This window comes from Ornithodoros turicata, chromosome 8 (genome assembly GCF_037126465.1).
Source record: "Ornithodoros turicata isolate Travis chromosome 8, ASM3712646v1, whole genome shotgun sequence".
In the NCBI taxonomy this organism is placed as follows: Eukaryota; Metazoa; Arthropoda; class Arachnida; order Ixodida; family Argasidae; genus Ornithodoros; species Ornithodoros turicata.
The window spans coordinates 24,824,892-24,841,507 of NC_088208.1; the positions used below are offsets into that span (position 1 = coordinate 24,824,892).

The window sequence follows — 16,616 nt, forward strand, 5'->3', positions numbered from 1 at the left end:
AAATAAACAACTGCCAATAAAATTGAAACAAAAAGTACCGCAAAGAACAACACCGAAAGAAGAAGAAAAAAAAATCAGCATGGCTGCATGTGTTCGGTATATATTAACAAGTGTGTGCAATGAGGTACAATGAGTAGAACAGCACAACAGGGTGCCCTTTGGGGTCAGCCACAGGAAAAGGCGCAGGTGGGTAAGGCAACACTTCCCGACTTGCAAGGGGACAGTCAGTAAGTTACAAAAAAAAAAGTTTAAAAAAGATGTGGGGGGTGGGGGAGCGAGTACAAAGCAACACTCCATGCGATGCAGACCAAGTGTGAATGTGGCTCAGACTTTTCGCATTAAAAAATTCAGACACGACAACCATGCAGCCAGGTGTGATTTGGTCTTGCAGAGACGCTGTGCTGTTAGTGGGGCCGTACAACCTAAGCAGCGCAGCCTTGTTTGGTGACCTGCGTGTAGAGCATCTGCTCGTCCAGTACCGATTAGCAGGGATATCTGTACGAAGTTCTCCAAGACTATGTGACGCCGTTACGGTGGATTGACTAGTTGTAATGTGGAGAGTAGGGCTTGTTTAGCTTTTGATTTTTGCTAAAACTATTGCTTTTCCGAGACAAATCATATGTTAGCGTGCTCAAGAAAAACTGACGGTGCTCAATAGGAACGGCGATTCAAACCAGGTTTTTTTACATTCGGTAATTTCTTAAAAGCATTAATTCGAAGCTGTTCCAGAAATTTCTCAATTCACCAAAAGGAGCCGTGTACCCTTGCACTTGAAACTGATATTTGCGAGCTATCAATGCCTGTCGTATTTCTGTTGAGGGGCAGAGAAAGCTAATGGTGACACAAACGAGGGACATGTTGAGTTCCAGCACACCTTAGTAACCGCACAGCGCCAGCAAGACCCCTGCAGCGTTCAAGAAACAGTTCATCAGAGAACATGTGGTGTCAAAGCGAGGAACAGAGGGAGAGAGTGATGTCAGTGGGGATCATTTCAACCAGTCAAACACCACGAATGGCCATGAGTGATATACGTATGTCTGTGCACGTCGCCCTGTTCCAGAAAACACCGAAGCTGCTCCCGTGCATGCAGAGCAGTTCTGCACACAGGGCTGCCGAGCACCGCCATATGTATATAATCTTATTTTGTAACCAGCCCGTGCACCACTGCCAAGAGAGAGGACAGAGATAGATAGAGAGAGAGAGAGAAAAAGACAAAACTGACAGCGCTACCTGGTGACAACGTGAGGCTGCACGCCTTGCCCGCTTTTTCTCATCACAAATGTCAACGCACGCACATTTGCGAATAGAAAAAAAAAAAAAAAAAAGACAACATGCAAAAGCTCTAAGGGGGGAGAGACTGAGTACCAGCACAACTTCATCTGCAGAGTCTCGGGGGCGCTTCTTGCTCGCGGTGGGATCTCCCAGGCCCGGCTAAATTAGTATGCAGAGGCAGATGGTTTTGGATGGCGGGTAGGCACAGCGCATGGCAGCAAGCAGCAATGCGTTGAAAGAAACCAAAAAAATAAGAGGGAAAAACGAAACAAAGAGAGCAACGATTAACAAGTCGGCCACAAAAAAAGGCCCCTCCCCGCCTCTCGCCAACAGAGGAGGGAGCGTCTGTGTGTCTTTTGTGTGTTTGGCCCCCCCCCCCCCCCCCCCTAGTGTGGTCTACAACCTCTAACTCTTTTTTTTTTTTTTTTAAGTTGCCGCAGTTAAAAAGTACAAACGGCAATGGAGCAGCATAAAACTGAAACAGATCATGCAGTTCGATATAACAAGCACAGTAGACAAGGTAATGACGCTATCTGTTGTGTGAACAGTATCATGCTACAAGATAAGACACCTTCGTACAAGCACACAACCATGAGTGATGTGGTATGGTCAAACGTTGAGAGGTTGTGTGGTGCTGGTGGGACCGAGAGGGATACAAGAGTGGTATGGCAGACGCGTAAAAAAGTTTCGCACGTGGACCTTTCTATAGAAGAAAAGAGTCGCTGCGGTGCATAAGGAGCAACATGCTGCTGGCACTCGATCTCTCGTCATCTTCTGCAACCACATTTTTTAGCAAGGTAGCAGACAAAAATTATTTGCAAATTGTTATTGTAATATAGTTGCATAATCTCAAAAGCTTAACAAAAGAAACTCTATACAGATAACACTATATTTATGGCTATTACTACAATGGGAATGCAGCTTAAAAATGTCAGCACAAAATCGGATGTCTGGAGATGTTTCACAACGGTTGCATGACTTAGCTATACCATGATAGAACAAAGCAAAGCTTTTATGTGGTGTTCTGGTCCTGCCCGCAACTGACGAGCAGGCATTCTGTCAAAGACCAGCAAGATTAAAACAAGCAACTTCAACAGTTGGTACGTCATAACTAAACTGTACTGGTTAGCAACAAGATTTTTTTCTCTGTTTGCTTCACTGTACTACTATAGTTGAACACAATAGTTCTCCTGTGTGACCCTAGATGATAGATATACGCTACGACATGCACAGGAGAGAGGGTAAACCACGTGTACCAATCGACTCACAAGGCAGCAATTTGGGAAGGGGGGGGGGGGGGGGTCCACTGAAGAAACCATGTGCGTTTCACCTTGAAATGCCGCACCCTTATTCGGGAGAGGGGCAAATAAGGTCGCTCCATGGGCAATAGGGAAAAGAGGGAAACAGTGGAGCTGCACAGACAGCTGACCTACTTGCGTATCATATTGCAGAATAAGTGCCAGGAACTGACGGGTGGGCATCTACGTACTTGTGAAATCACTTCCGCCTACTTGTTGGCGAAAATGTGACGACAGGTCTCCCACTGCATCTTTTTGTGTAGTGACTTCACTGCTGTAAGAATTTGACTATACTAGTTGCTGTTACATTACTGCAGAGAATGTGGGCAGAGAAAATGTAGAAACTGCAATGAAACGCCATCGATCATCGTGCAGCACAAACTGTTGATTTACATCACTTTACAGAACTGACCTTCAGTACGACCGACCTTTCCTACCCATCGTCCTAACATTTTTCGTGTTTCTTTTTCTTTTCTATTTTACTTTCACGCCATGTTGCAAGTTCCCCCCCAGTAGAACGTTTCCAACGGTCTGGAAACCGGAGTACTTTAATTGCCTTTTCCTGTCTGTGTGATGAGTGCATTACAAAACAAAGTGGGCATTGCCAAACTGACAACAAAATGCCGGCTTCACTAGATTTCGCTCCAGAGCATACAGGCAGGAAATATGATACTCATAAAGGGTTCAAGGCTTTCGGAGAGCAACAAAAGAGGAAGGAAAAGAAAAGTGGGGGCAACCATTGTAGTACAAAGCATTTTTATCATATTCAAATGTCTGCACCCAACTACTTGTCGCCTGCAAAAGGCCGCAGGAGGACATCTAAAGACAAATCTCCTTGGTTGAGTGCAGCTAGAAATTTGAAATGCACATGATGCGGACACATAAGATGACTTTTCAGCTGCACATACACATTCTTTTATCCCTCACAGGACCACCAATCGCAGACTGCTCTGCCTCATGCTGTGCTCTGTTAATAGCAGAAGAGGTGTCTGATAGAGAAGAGTAGCAAGGTGGTGTAACAACAGGTGTTCTACTTCCTACAGCTGAAAACAGTATAATCATTTTAAGACATAATCATGGAAACAAAGCTGACTAGGCATTGCCGTTGGATAACTCTACTTAGAAAATATTCAGTATATGGCTAAAATAAAACTCCTACCACTGAACAGAAGAAGAGATCAGAAACTGACTGTTCCCAGAAAACGTGTGCGCATTACTACTTCAATACTATATGTCACATCCTGCACTGCACAGGATAACATGCACAGTGGATTTCACTAATATTAGCACAAAGGTCATTGATAGATTGTTACTGGTCTACAGCTCCTTGGAGCCACATAAACTGGATATTCTTTTTATACTCATTACCTGAGGCTCCTGGGCACTCTAAAACAAAAAACCAAAGAAGTTATGCAGAAAGCACAACAGACAAACAGACCGCACATGAAAGCACAAAACAAGTAAGAGCAAGCAGACGACAGGAAGGCAGACGAGAGACAAGAGGCCTGCATGTCAAGTCAGTACAGGAAAGCACTACAAAATGAAAAGTTAACAGCATCTCTAGACCAAGGATGGGGGAATCAGAAAGAGGTCCTAGCTGTGACTAGAAATGTTACTCAGGTTGTGCAGGTGAAAGGATTTTTGATCTGACCATCAGTGTACTACAAGAGAGGAGAAAGTTAATGAAATATATTGAGTGGTGTATCAGATTATGAAAAGTGCTCCTGTGCTTATCTCTTCTACTTCCATTTTGTGTGTGTCTCTGGTAATCACCAAATCTGGAATACAGATTGCTTTGCTTCAACTGTAGTTTGTCCACTGACAGTATTGGCACTGAAACAGCCTGGTTGTAACACTGACGATTTTCAAAACTTTTCGGGCTACGTGTCGCTGTACTTTGTTTCTGCATTACTACAGTCAAAATTAGTAATAAACGGCAAGTACTTTAAAGCCTTTCTTGCTGTACAAAAGATGTATGTTCATTTTTTTTTTTTTGCATTGCCCTCAGAAAAGATTGTGTCTAATTGGTAATTCATTGTTCATAGTGATAGAGGTTTGTGCAACATGCTACAAAGGGAGAGATGTCTTCATGAAGAGCAGATCACAGGAGTAAGGCAGAGGATCTCTAGGGCAAAACAAAGTGGCCAGGTAATATACGGACACAAGTGGGGTGGATCTAGAAGTGGCACCTTATAGAAATAGTGTAAAGGGCAAGAAATAGTGTAAATGAGTTCATGCTTTTTTGGTCACAAACATTGGGTAGTAAAATATAAAAGAAGCTTAAATACCTGAGTGTACATTTGTAATCCAACATCAGCACTTCCTCCCTCTGTAGCCTAGTGCAACAAATGTGGATTCACTCGTTTAAGTAAAATCGTCGTTACCACCTCAGTCATGCTTACAAACAGACAGCTCACAGTTTTTCCTCACTCAAACTCGCATGCAGATAGAAATGTTGTGTAACGTGTCTTTTTTTTTTTTGAATCAGCAAGGACCGCTTTAGAGTCCCCCATTATCACATGCCAGCGACAAAAGCGTATTTCCCGATGACACAGCATAGCCAGTCCCGAGCATATGCAGAAAGAAATAACAAAGATGCTCCTAATTGCCAGCTTCAACTTGAAGGGTGCCACGGGCACTCATAAAATGCGCTAAGCCAGCAGCTATGACCTCTCCTCACCCATCGAGAACAAGCAGCACATATATATATTTATGTACAGCTTTGTATTTTGTACTGTTTGCACCAATAAATCACCGATATACATAATAAAGATTATGTAAATTGCTGCTGTTGTGCACAAAAAAGAAAACCTAAAATACTGTATTCTTTGCCTATATTTGACAACACACAGAAAATGAACATGTGACGGTGTTCCATGCAACATTTTCGTAAGGCACAAACACATTCTGCTCTCCCACTATATCCTTAAATATATCTATGACAAACCTGCTAGACAGAAATATACTCAGCCTGTACCAACATTTAATGAAAATGGGAACTAACTTTAATTATGTTACTCTCTGCTTGTGTGCTCAGTCACAAGGTAAAAAGAAAAAAACATGTTTTCATTCCCCCCCTTATGAAATGCTTTGTAATGCATTCTGTACCAATGGTGTTGAGGCTTTAAACCACATAAAGCCGCTGGAAAAATATCGGTATAAAATAGAAATATGCATACAAAGATGAGGAAAACGGGCAGATTGCCAGAATATAACGTGTGCATATATAGAGAGGGAGTCTAAAACTTTATTCTCAACAGTAAACATATCACAGTTCAGTAGTCTTATCTGGCACTATGTAAAAATAAGTAGGCGTATCTGGCACTACGTAAAAATAAGTGTGGTAAAATAAGGTTAAACACTACAGAATTTGTAAAAACTAAAAATTCCATACCAAGGAACTGCATCAGATAACATTTGTGACTAATAGTGTGCAAAACTGAAAACGGCTTTTATTGCAAGCTGCCCTATTACTTTTTTTTTGTCCTTGCCAATCTGAAGGAACAACACACCTGAAATGAAGCCCAATCTTGTCGGACAGGCACTGCATTTATCAGACTCACTACTGCTTTAGCCATTCGTACTTTCTCTCTTTTGCATAGTTTCACCACTGCAAATCTGATACAGTCTATCCTTGTCTAATACCTGCTTTAAGTATACTTGCAATTCTCTGAGATTTGCCATTAGTGAATGTGTTGTCTTAAGAAACCATGCTGACAAACTCAAGACCACATGCCTGTGTCAGCCTAACATCGAGCCACGCAGAAAATCTCAAGGAATGTCATTTTGATGCACACAAAGGGCATAACATATACCTTAGTACTTGAAAACTGGAGGACAAAAAGAAATTTGTATGGGAAACTTTCTGCTCAGTTTGCTGAAGTTCTTACTAAGTAGTCACAAGTCACAAGAGGCGAGGGTTGTCATAATGATTACACAGGAAGGTTTTGAGCACAGTCAGATGCAGCACCCACGGGTGGGTACGGCAACACGGAGCAAAATCGAGTGGAGGTGTTGAAATGACACCACTATCTTGCTCATGTCGTTCTCAAGTGGCTGAAAGCAGTGGTCTGACACAGACATGTGGCACACTGCATAACTTGTGAGCTTTGCAGTGTGAGACATTTTGACTACGACACCACCACCGTAAGGGAGAAACAAGCTCCTGGTGCTATAAGTGCATCAGCAGCATTAAAAAGCAGTGATTCCCAATGGTGAAACAGCATAGTGACCCCAATCAAAAGCTGCACAGGAACCTTACGCCCAGCATGTGAGAGAGCAGCGACACAAGCAGAGACCCTAAAGCAGCAGCGATAATGAATCTCGGTAGACTTTCCCCCTCATTAAGGCAGCACATGGCAGACATAGTGGTGGGCTAAGGAAAACTACTGGGTAGTGAGATTGGGGGAAGAGACAGAGAGAGAGAGCATAGGAGGAAGAGGAGGCGTCACAGTGCCTACCATAGCCGCGGCGGCAGCCGCACCAGCGCGGTTCTGCGTGGCCTTCAGCTGAGCCTGCAGGTGCGGGGGAGGGTGGAAGTAGCGGCACTGGTCCCGTGAGCATCGGCCTTTCACGAAGTCCATACAGACGGTGACAGCCCCGTCCCCTTGGTCCACTGCCACGTGGTCTGGCGGGTGCCCAAAGCGGCACTCCGTCTCCGGTCGCTTGCAAGTGCCCCGCTGGAACTCTCTGCACACCTGCCGGAGGGAGATTCACCTCATGTTGGCCGCTGGATCCCAAAAAGGTCAGGCTTTCCTGACAAAATGTCATGCCAGAACCGGTTGCAGGCATCTCACGTGCCGCTCTTGCTACCTTTTCCACCATCTTTTCACATCCTGACCACCAGTGCGATGAGATTCCTTTCCGAGATGACACGAGAACCGTGTCTGCAGTGAGTACTGCATTTTCCACGAGTCCTTTCAGACCAGCTACCGATCGAAAGTATAACATGCACGAGTCGTCCGTTAGAGATGGTAGACAGCAGGCCCTTATGCAGAACTCCAAAAAACACTATCCTGAAGTGCAGAGAGACAGGGCTGAGCTAAGGTCAAGTTATGGATCCTTGATGACTGCATCAAATCCCTCAAACTAACATTTGAATTGTGTTACTACAAGAAAATATTGTCTTCAAGAACTCCCGCTACAACCAGAGGGCCTTCACTCAGGATTAGCTGCAGCAGGAGCACGACGAGACCAAGCACAAAGTACCAAGAAGGGTTTTCTGTTGTCTACCACACAAGGAGGAGGAACTAGAAAGAAGGGTGGCCCATCATGTTAATATCATCAGAAGATCTAAGAGAAGGATTAACTGCACTCTGCGGTTGAAACACATTTACAACTGACTGAAGAACCTGTTACATCGCTTTCAGACTGCGAGTGAGAAGCTAAAGATGGAGCTGGTTGTGACCAAATGAGGAACATGTACATTGGCACAAGGCAGCACAACATAAGATTCGCGAATTGGAGGACATGGGACTTGTTTGACATGGAACAATTGGGGGTAATGACCAATGGTGCGAGAAAAACAGCTTTCTGCAGGGACAGCAGTCCTAGTTGAATGTCCACAGCGGATAAGGCAGCAATACCAAGTGGGGAAGCAGCGCGGCAGCGTATATGTAGCGTGCGAGAAGCCATGCGATGCGGCACACCTCTGAAAACCGAGAGCGGGTGCTGTGCGTACGCACACAAATGCCTGTCTGGGCCTGCAAGAGAAGGCTGACTGGCAGAGGACAGGAGACACTTGAGGAGCTCCAGGAAGAGACAGGAAGCGCTTCGTAACAGTCACCCAGAAGCCCGAGGGAAGGATTGAACTACATTTGCGTTTGCTTTTGCTGAACGATCGGCTTCAGAAAGCTAGTTGTTACGCAGCAACTACATGTGCACTGCGTATCACATTAAATACGAATCGCTCTGACGGCAAAGAAAGTGATCTACGGTTTCATGAAGCTTCCGGTTACACTTTTCTGTGGTTGAGGCGTTTGGTTTTCTTTACTGTTATCGATAAAAAAATTTCTCACACTGTGTATTATCAGTTTCTCGCTTTGAAGCAGCTTAGAGCGCTGCATATTGTGTCGGTCGCTCGACTGGCTATTTTAATGTACGTAACGGTCAAACTCCTTGTTCAAACGTGCGGCATGAAATAGCGTCTGCACTAAGATCTACCGGCCTCGATGGGCTATACTACAAGAAGGATGATTCGTTCCCAAATAGCCTAGAAGTATGGGCCAAATGTAATTTCATTATGTCCCAAAGTGGCCCTGATAGTAGTTTCCCTTATATAAACATCAAACAAGGTTCAGAGCTGTAACAGTGGGAACGCTACTGCAGTCATGATTATGTCGTTATGATTAAAGCACCTGGGAACAGAACATGCCTGCTTAACCTACAATTCCGTCGTCCTCAGATGCGAACAGCTGATCTCATAGAGGTGTCGGCACGCACGTGCTCCTATTCGTGACATACGCTAGATGCCCAGTTCCTGTGTGAGGTGTCTTGAGATTATCGTACTGTTCTGATGTTCGCGCTGTGGCAAAACAATGGCACTAACTGGCTGTCCCCATGGGTGCTGCAGCCATGTCCACGGCAGTGCTTGCATCCGTCCCTGCAGCTGCTCTGAAGTGCTGTCTACATAAGATGGCTGGATACAAATGCGGATCACAACGGCTGAGTTTTGAACTAGTGCTGACAAATTCATCACTCCATCACACTACAATGAGAGGAACATAGGTGAGTGGAAAATATATATATACGTATATACTTTTCTGCAAGAACCGAACTTGTTGACACCCGTCTGAACACCAACTCCGTGTGTGGTTCCCTTTCATGGTACCGCGGAACGGGCAGTATGACCGGGAAGGGTTAGCTACCCCCACAGGATGACGTGAGGTGAAGATGATGAGGACTAATCCTTGCCCCTTCCACCGGCGTAGGCAAATTTATTAGTAATTGTGACATATTTCGAATTTAAGAGAAGGAACATGATGGGAAGTGTATGTTTGACGACTGCCATATTTTATTTTTAGACGAGGAGAAAGCAAGAGGCTCTATTGGCAACGTAAGCGTAATAAAATGTTGTGTGCTCGAATAAAATGTTTGTCTTCAACGACAGAACATATTCTACCGGGATTCTAGCCAGGATATTCATGTAACTTGGTTCGCATCCAGAGTGATCTGTTTTCTCTGTGTTGGGGAACCACACCTGCGACGCCATCCGTAGTGCCCCTGCCTGCTCATTCGATCCAAAGGTTGCACTCACAAAGGAAACGTTATCTCGTCCACACAGTACATTGCATCGGCTTTGAAGACCGCTGTGTTGGCAAGCGTGCGCGAACCATCAGGCAAGCTTTCCCGCAATGCATCCGTGTTACGCAGGCAAAGCACGCTTCACAGGAGGAACGCTTTCTGTTTCTAGCGTTAATGGTTAATAAGGCAAATTTAAACTCGCGTCCGACTTGTTTTTTTTCTCCCCGCCTGAACAGATTCGCCGCTCACCTACTTTCCTCCCAAACAAGAGCAAAATAAACAACAGCAACAACAATAGGTACTGTCCTGACGAAAAGGACGTGAAACCATACCTCGATTCTGTCAGTGCGGGCCACTTTCTGAGGAGATACCAGCGAGGCAGGGACTACGCTGAGTGGAGCCGCACAGCCGTCAGCCGTCATGGCCATACCGTGCAGGACGGGACTGGGTGCCAGGTAAGGGCTGAACGAAGGCGCGGTCGCCATCGTCGTCAGCGCCGGCATGTATGGGTTCGTCGTTGCCTGAGCACGCACGGAGAAAACAGGAAGCAGAGAAACAGTCATGAACGTTACCAGGGTCGTCTTCTGATACGGTGTGCGTGGAGGACACAACACAAGGTCTACATGTCACAGCGGGAAAGGCAACCTTGAGAGTGGAATGGCCTTCACACAAGAGGTGGCTATATGGTGTTTCTGTAGTCTTACATATATTAACACTAACTCTTTACCAAATAATGACTCTTTATTATTATTATTACGCAGCTAATTGTCAGATATGGAGTAGAGAGAAGTACCTAAGCTTACAGAAAACGTCGCATTAAAAACTCTGTTTGATCGAGATATGCGCCAGGTGAAAAATGTCTGCATTCCCAAATGGTTTATGAAACAATTTCCGCTTTAAGCCACCTATACGTACAAAGTGGTTTAAAGTAGAAATTGTTTCATAAACCATTTGGGATTGCAGACACTTTTCACCTTGGGGGGAGGGGGGTGCACGGAATTTATTTTTAGGGAGTTTTTGCCACGTCCCAGACAACACGCAATGTCACGAGGATATCCTCGCGATCCCGTCACGTCCGAAATGACACGATGTCTCGATGAAACTTTGTGTGGATATCCCATAGTTATCTCAATGGGACAACATCTGGCATATCCCCTACACGTCTGGTTCGGGATAGGCGACGAACACTAGTGAGAAAAATTTACTTTTATGGCTAATACTCATTCCCAATGCAACTTCTCCAATGGTTCCCAGACCTTCCACTAGTCAAAATACTAGTCAAAGTATAGAAAAATATAAGAAGCAGAAAAGAAGCATAAGAGAAGCATAAGAGAAGCAATTAGAAGCAAGACGAACGTCTAATGCTAACGCATTGTCATCGTACTAATTCTACATAAATCGTCCTCAATCTTTTTCTCTCAAGGTCCGTTGTCTCTTATTGCTTAAAATTTGTAATGTATTGAAACATAGTTTGGTATTGTTCAAGTCGTTAAGCTGTTGGAAATAAAGTTAGTCATGGTACTGTGACTCAAGATACTGCTTTGTACTAAGCCGCTATACAGCAGAACCCGTTTTTGTGAGGGTGCATCATGTGCAAAAAGGCAGGACGCAAATTGAAGAATTTACAGTATGCAACACACGTTAAGGGCGCTGCAGATAATATCCCAGTAGGTCCCGATCGCATCCCTGTCTTGTCCCGCAGGACGTCCTGAGGAAGGGTCGTAGGACATCATTTGAGTGGACACCATGTTTGGATATCCTCGGGAAATCCCACATCTCTCGGAGAGATATCCATAGGAGGTCCCATGGACATCACTGTGTTGTCTGGGGTACTGCAAGTACGTGGCAAGTTAAATATGAATTAAGAGCGAGCTCTCCACAATATACAGTTTTTGCATTTTTGCTTCCAATTTTTCCATTGCACTATGGTGCGGATTTTGTGGCTTAAGTTGCCGGCAAATTCCTTCCTGGTCTTGGCGGAAAAGCGTCATATTCATTGCAAACTTTTGGTATCAATTAAAGAATGAAATTTCTCGCAGTTAAAATTTCACAAAAGTTTCCCCAGTGGCCTAATAATTTTAGGCAAGTAGCTAGTGCTTGTCATAAGATTTGTTGATCAGATCAGACAACCTCTATGCAAACAACAGGGTTATTGAGCCACTCAATCAATAGCCTACCGGACGAAATACACTTTGCGGGTGTAACACCGCGCGATTAACGAAATAAAATAAAATGCAATAGAATCCCGTTCATATTTCGTTCTACGATATTACATCTCCGACACAGGCAAACAAGCTGACATACTAAAATTTGTGAAGAAACTAAAGAGCGCCTCTACTGCATTTTGTGCCACCATTCCAAAATGCTGTGCAAGTGTCTTCCATAAACGTAACAGCCGCACTGTCTCCACAGGTTTATACAACACTGTTCTTCACATGAGTTACGCAACCAACATGTGCAGCGCAGAACACGTATGCCCAAAAGATGCGAGAACAACAAGTTTAAACAAGTAGCGGCACAACAATGCTTCAAAATGCCGACGACGTTACCTCAGTGTCAAGATTCCCACGGTCTCGGGCACAGAACGTTGAGACTGCCGCATACAGAACCTCAGTACAGGCAGGGTTTTGTAACAAAAAAAAAAAAAAAAAAAACTGCGCTCTACTCGGAAATATTAAGCCTTCATTTCAGCACATCGAGATTTCGTGGCTTGAATATGAAATGAACATAGTCTATAGGAAATGTCATGTGATGGAGTTTCGGAGATAACTGCCTCGGGGAGTGGGTATATTTATTAGAAAATAAAGGACGGAAAGGTCAGCCGAACGGAGTGTCGGCTTGCTGTTCCACAAGTTAACGGATAGCTCTAGTTGGTTCAATTAATAGAAAAGGCGAATTTTATTCATCTGTAACAGCGGCTGCGAAAGCGTAATAGAAGAAAAGAAGTATAAATGGTATGACCCACTGAACAAAACCACTTTCAATACCCACTTTTAGATTTTCTTTTAGCGATAGCTTTATAAGGGCCAACCTTAGGCCAGCCAAAGGCCAACTAAAGGGCCAACGACGATCCGTGGCTTTGTAGGACCACGTGACAGCTGATCACATGACCAAAAGTTTACCGTCAGCGATGGCATTATACGTATAAAGCTACAGCGTACTCAAACGCGTTTGACACAATGGCCAATGATGCAGTTCATTTTCTCCTTGTGTTCTTATCGTTAGTTTCGGCCTTGGGGTGGCCTTATCAATCCGTAGGTTATCGTGTTACCAGCATTGCCTGAATACTCCATTCAGTATAGCTTCACCGTCGTCCACTAGGGCGAATAATCAAATCAAAATCCCGAATAATTTTTACAAAATTATGAACTCTCTCCGCTCAATTCAATTCAGTTTGTTTTTCTGGTGCCCACGAACAAGCAGGAGAGGTAGGAGAGGTTTCTGTGCGTAGAATGTACTTCGGTGACGCCTAATTTAATTCGTTTAATCAATAAGTAAAATTTGTTTAAATTTATTAATTATTATTTAGCCTTACGCTAAGACGTCACATACGAACAACTTTGAAAACAACGTTATACGAACACCACATATACGAATATTGGGAATACAGGGGGTGCTCATTTTCGATAGTTCATCACTTCGAAAATGATTGACGGCGACCACTGCACTGAGGTTCCGAATGCGGCTAGAGAAAGAAGGGCTCTGGTCCTACCTTTGCCCTCTGGCTCGCTGGCACAGCGCGTCCAGGCGACGAACTCATGCTTCCTCAACGCTTCCTGCCTGCCACCCATGCTCACAATAACATGCGCAAACATTCCTGTTAAAACCCCATCCAAGGGACACGTAAGTAAAAGAAAATCCAGAAATGAGGCAAAACGAAAAAATTCCTGGCTGTTAGCGTGAGTCAAAGGAGTGTAGGAGTAAGCGGCGAGATTTCAGCATTGATCGTGGTCGTTATTTTAATAGACAAAGTGCAAAAAACGCGAGCTGTAAGCAGTCTTGCTCTCCTCTGCTTTACGATTTTGTATTAATCGTTTCTCATTCTCTCTTTCCTGCTCGTTGAAAAGCGGGAGCGTCATGGGGCCCACCGACGTCGACGTTTGTGCAGGTTAGAGTCACTAAATAGGCTTCGCTTTCGAGTATCGACGCTGAGGTCCAAGGGAGAGCAGGAGCGCCATCTTGTTTCCACACCGCAAAGTTACCATCCCCAGTTGCAGATCAAAGACTAGCATAATGCTCCCTGCGGGATAGGGAAGCGTGTATGATTGTCGTGCGATAATCCATGTATTGTCAACGAGAGCATCCCGATGACAGACCCGTTTATTAGGAGAGTTTGGCCATTGGGTGGAGCCTGTCCCAAAGCGCGCCATTTGACGTCACACGATGGGCGGCGCCAAGGCCAGTGGCACCATTTTGGATCAGGGCATTCGCCTTGAAATCTCCCATTCCGCCATTTTGGAGCAGAGGCACAGCCTTGAAATTCCTCCATGCCGCCGGGGGTCGCCTTTCATCCCGGTCAAGTGGGCGGAGTGATGACGTCTGTGACGTCACGGCGGCTCCCCCATCTCCAGGCGGCAAAAGATCACAGAATGGCCAAACTCTCCGTGTAAACGGCTCTGCCCGAGGATGTCAAGGTGAGCTCAAGGCCCTCAAGTGGTGCTTGCAAACGAAAGGAACATTTCACCTGCGCACGACAGATGGCACCGTGCACTGAAGCGCGCATTGCGCGTGGGTAGCGGGGCGCGGAAACAAGATGGCGCATGATCGCTCTTGCAACTCAGTGTCGATACTCTGGAGCGTAGCTTATTTAGTGACTCTAGTGCAGGTCGGTCCGTAACAGTTGTAGAGAGAGAGAGAGAGAGACATAAGACGACGTTACAATTACAGTCACTGGATTGGGGAAAGTACCGTCATCCTCTGATCTTTGCCGCCGCGACCTTGGAACAACAATGGCGGCCGTACCGTCACATATGCAACGGCCGCCATTGTTGCATCAAGGTCTAGGCGGGAAAGGGAAAACATGGCGTTACTTTCCTCAATGCAGTGACTTTAGTTATAATGGCATCGAAATGAGTGGGAGGTGCCAAAGATCGAGATCGGAAGATTAACATTCCGATCGTGCTTTTCTTTCCATTTTTTTTAATGCCATTGTTTCTCTGCCCTTTGTAGCTTCTTCCTTCTTTCCTCTTCTTCTCAACTGTTACTGACGGGCCTACACGGCTCTCTACGTTCTTGGGCCCCACATAGCAATTCTGCTGCTATACAGGACATTCCACGAGAGGATGTCATTAAATTCTTAAAAATAGGTTTTACTTCAGAAAATTACGAAACTACTTGGAACACACTCATACAGACTTTTGCCACTGATTGAGACCGTTTGCGTTCGTGTCATGCGTTTTAATTAAGCAAAGTTTGTTGATTGAACTCACAAATTAGCCAAGCAAGGGTAGCATTTCCCCCCCATAAATTCGGAAGGCTATTGCCGTAACACGCCATTCCAATCAAAATCACGAGTTCTTTCTTTTTTTTTACAAGATTTCTACAATAACTTGACAGCCGAAAATCAGTCACTGGGCGAAGCGCGCTCGCCGATATTTATGTTTGCGGAACTGTTGGCTCCGTCCAAATACCCTCCCTCCTGTGCAAGAAAGCTTGCAAAAGCTGCTTGCAAACTGAAGGAACATTTCACCCGCGCACGATAGATGGCATCGTGCGCTAACGTGCGCAGTACGCGTGCGCGTGGGTTGCGCGGCGCGGAACAAGATGGCGCATGCTCGCTCTTGGAACTCAGTGTCGATACTCTGAAGCGTACCTTATTTAGTGTCTCTAGGCGCCTCCTTCCATTTTCGGCAAATAAGGACACAGAATGACATCATTCGGGACGATGGTTGGCTAGCAGTGTGCTATGTTGTGAAGTTCAGTTTTAACAGTGTAGCGTGCAATGGCGACAGGCTTCCGAATTCATGCAGAAAAATGCTGCCTTTGTTTGAATAATTTGCGAGATCAATTAAGAAAATTAGCTTTATTAATGCATGAAACGAATTCGAACGACCTCAACTTGTGGCAAAAGTCTGCAGGAGCGTATATTCCAAGTAGTTTCATAATTTGCTGAAGTAAAATCTATTTTTATGAATTTAACGAGATCCTCTCGTGGAACACCCTGCATGTTCCACTATGTGATTGATTTATTTTTCTTTCTTTTTTTTTCGCCTAATGAAGTGCAGCCTCAGTAAAAGCTCGTCAATAGGCCTATAGATGCTCCTAACTGTTCGAACGCTGTTCTGACCATGAAGTACTTTTCGAACGCAAAAACAAAACAAAAAAACAATTCTCTGTTTCTCCTGTCGAAGACCTTCGAGCAGACGAATGGATTATAAAGCGAAGAAGAAAAACGATACCTTCCTATTCCTAAAACTATTCCTTCAACCTCAACACGGCTTCGCGAGGACGCAGACCGGCAGGAACAGTAGCAAGCCTCCCGCTCTTTTCACGTCCGCGCAGTTTCAAAAGGACGAGACGTACATCCGAATAGCGTGTCAAAGGCACACCTCCAGTCTTTCCTAGAGAGCGTAGTTTTTCCCCAATTCGCTACTTCGAAAGACACGGAAGAACGACCTGGTAATCAATAGCGCACTAAACATGCAGGTAAAGAAAGTTTTTTTTTTTTTTCACCTTGTTAAGCCGACTTTTTTTTTCCTTTCTTTTTCGGGATGGCACGGCTACCGCATGCATTATGAATGCCCCCGTCTTTTCGACTCGTCTTCGCATCGGTGTTCTTCAGGTCCAAAATTTTCCGTCTTGCGA

The 16,616-nt window shown here is 44.9% G+C and overlaps 1 protein-coding gene across 22 annotated transcripts in view; it reads right to left on the reverse strand.

Moving 5' to 3' along the window:
- The window catches only part of LOC135366755 (muscleblind-like protein 2a), a 304,286-nt gene that overhangs the window by 13,654 nt on the left and 274,016 nt on the right, over positions 1-16,616 (reverse strand). For 5 of the 22 annotated variants that reach the window (XM_064599626.1, XM_064599628.1, XM_064599625.1 and 2 more), the window contains 5 exons: positions 11,453-11,644; positions 10,145-10,333; positions 7,031-7,267; positions 4,859-4,906; positions 1,366-1,431 (listed from right to left, as the gene is read on the reverse strand). In XM_064599626.1, the coding sequence (XP_064455696.1) occupies positions 1,366-1,431; positions 4,859-4,906; positions 7,031-7,267; positions 10,145-10,333; positions 11,453-11,644 (732 nt within the window). Of the gene's footprint in view, positions 1-1,365; positions 1,432-4,858; positions 4,907-7,030; positions 7,268-9,117; positions 9,208-10,144; positions 10,334-11,452; positions 11,645-16,616 lie in introns of all 22 variants that reach the window. The other 17 variants (XM_064599629.1, XM_064599624.1, XM_064599633.1 and 14 more) reach the window with 10 other exon arrangements.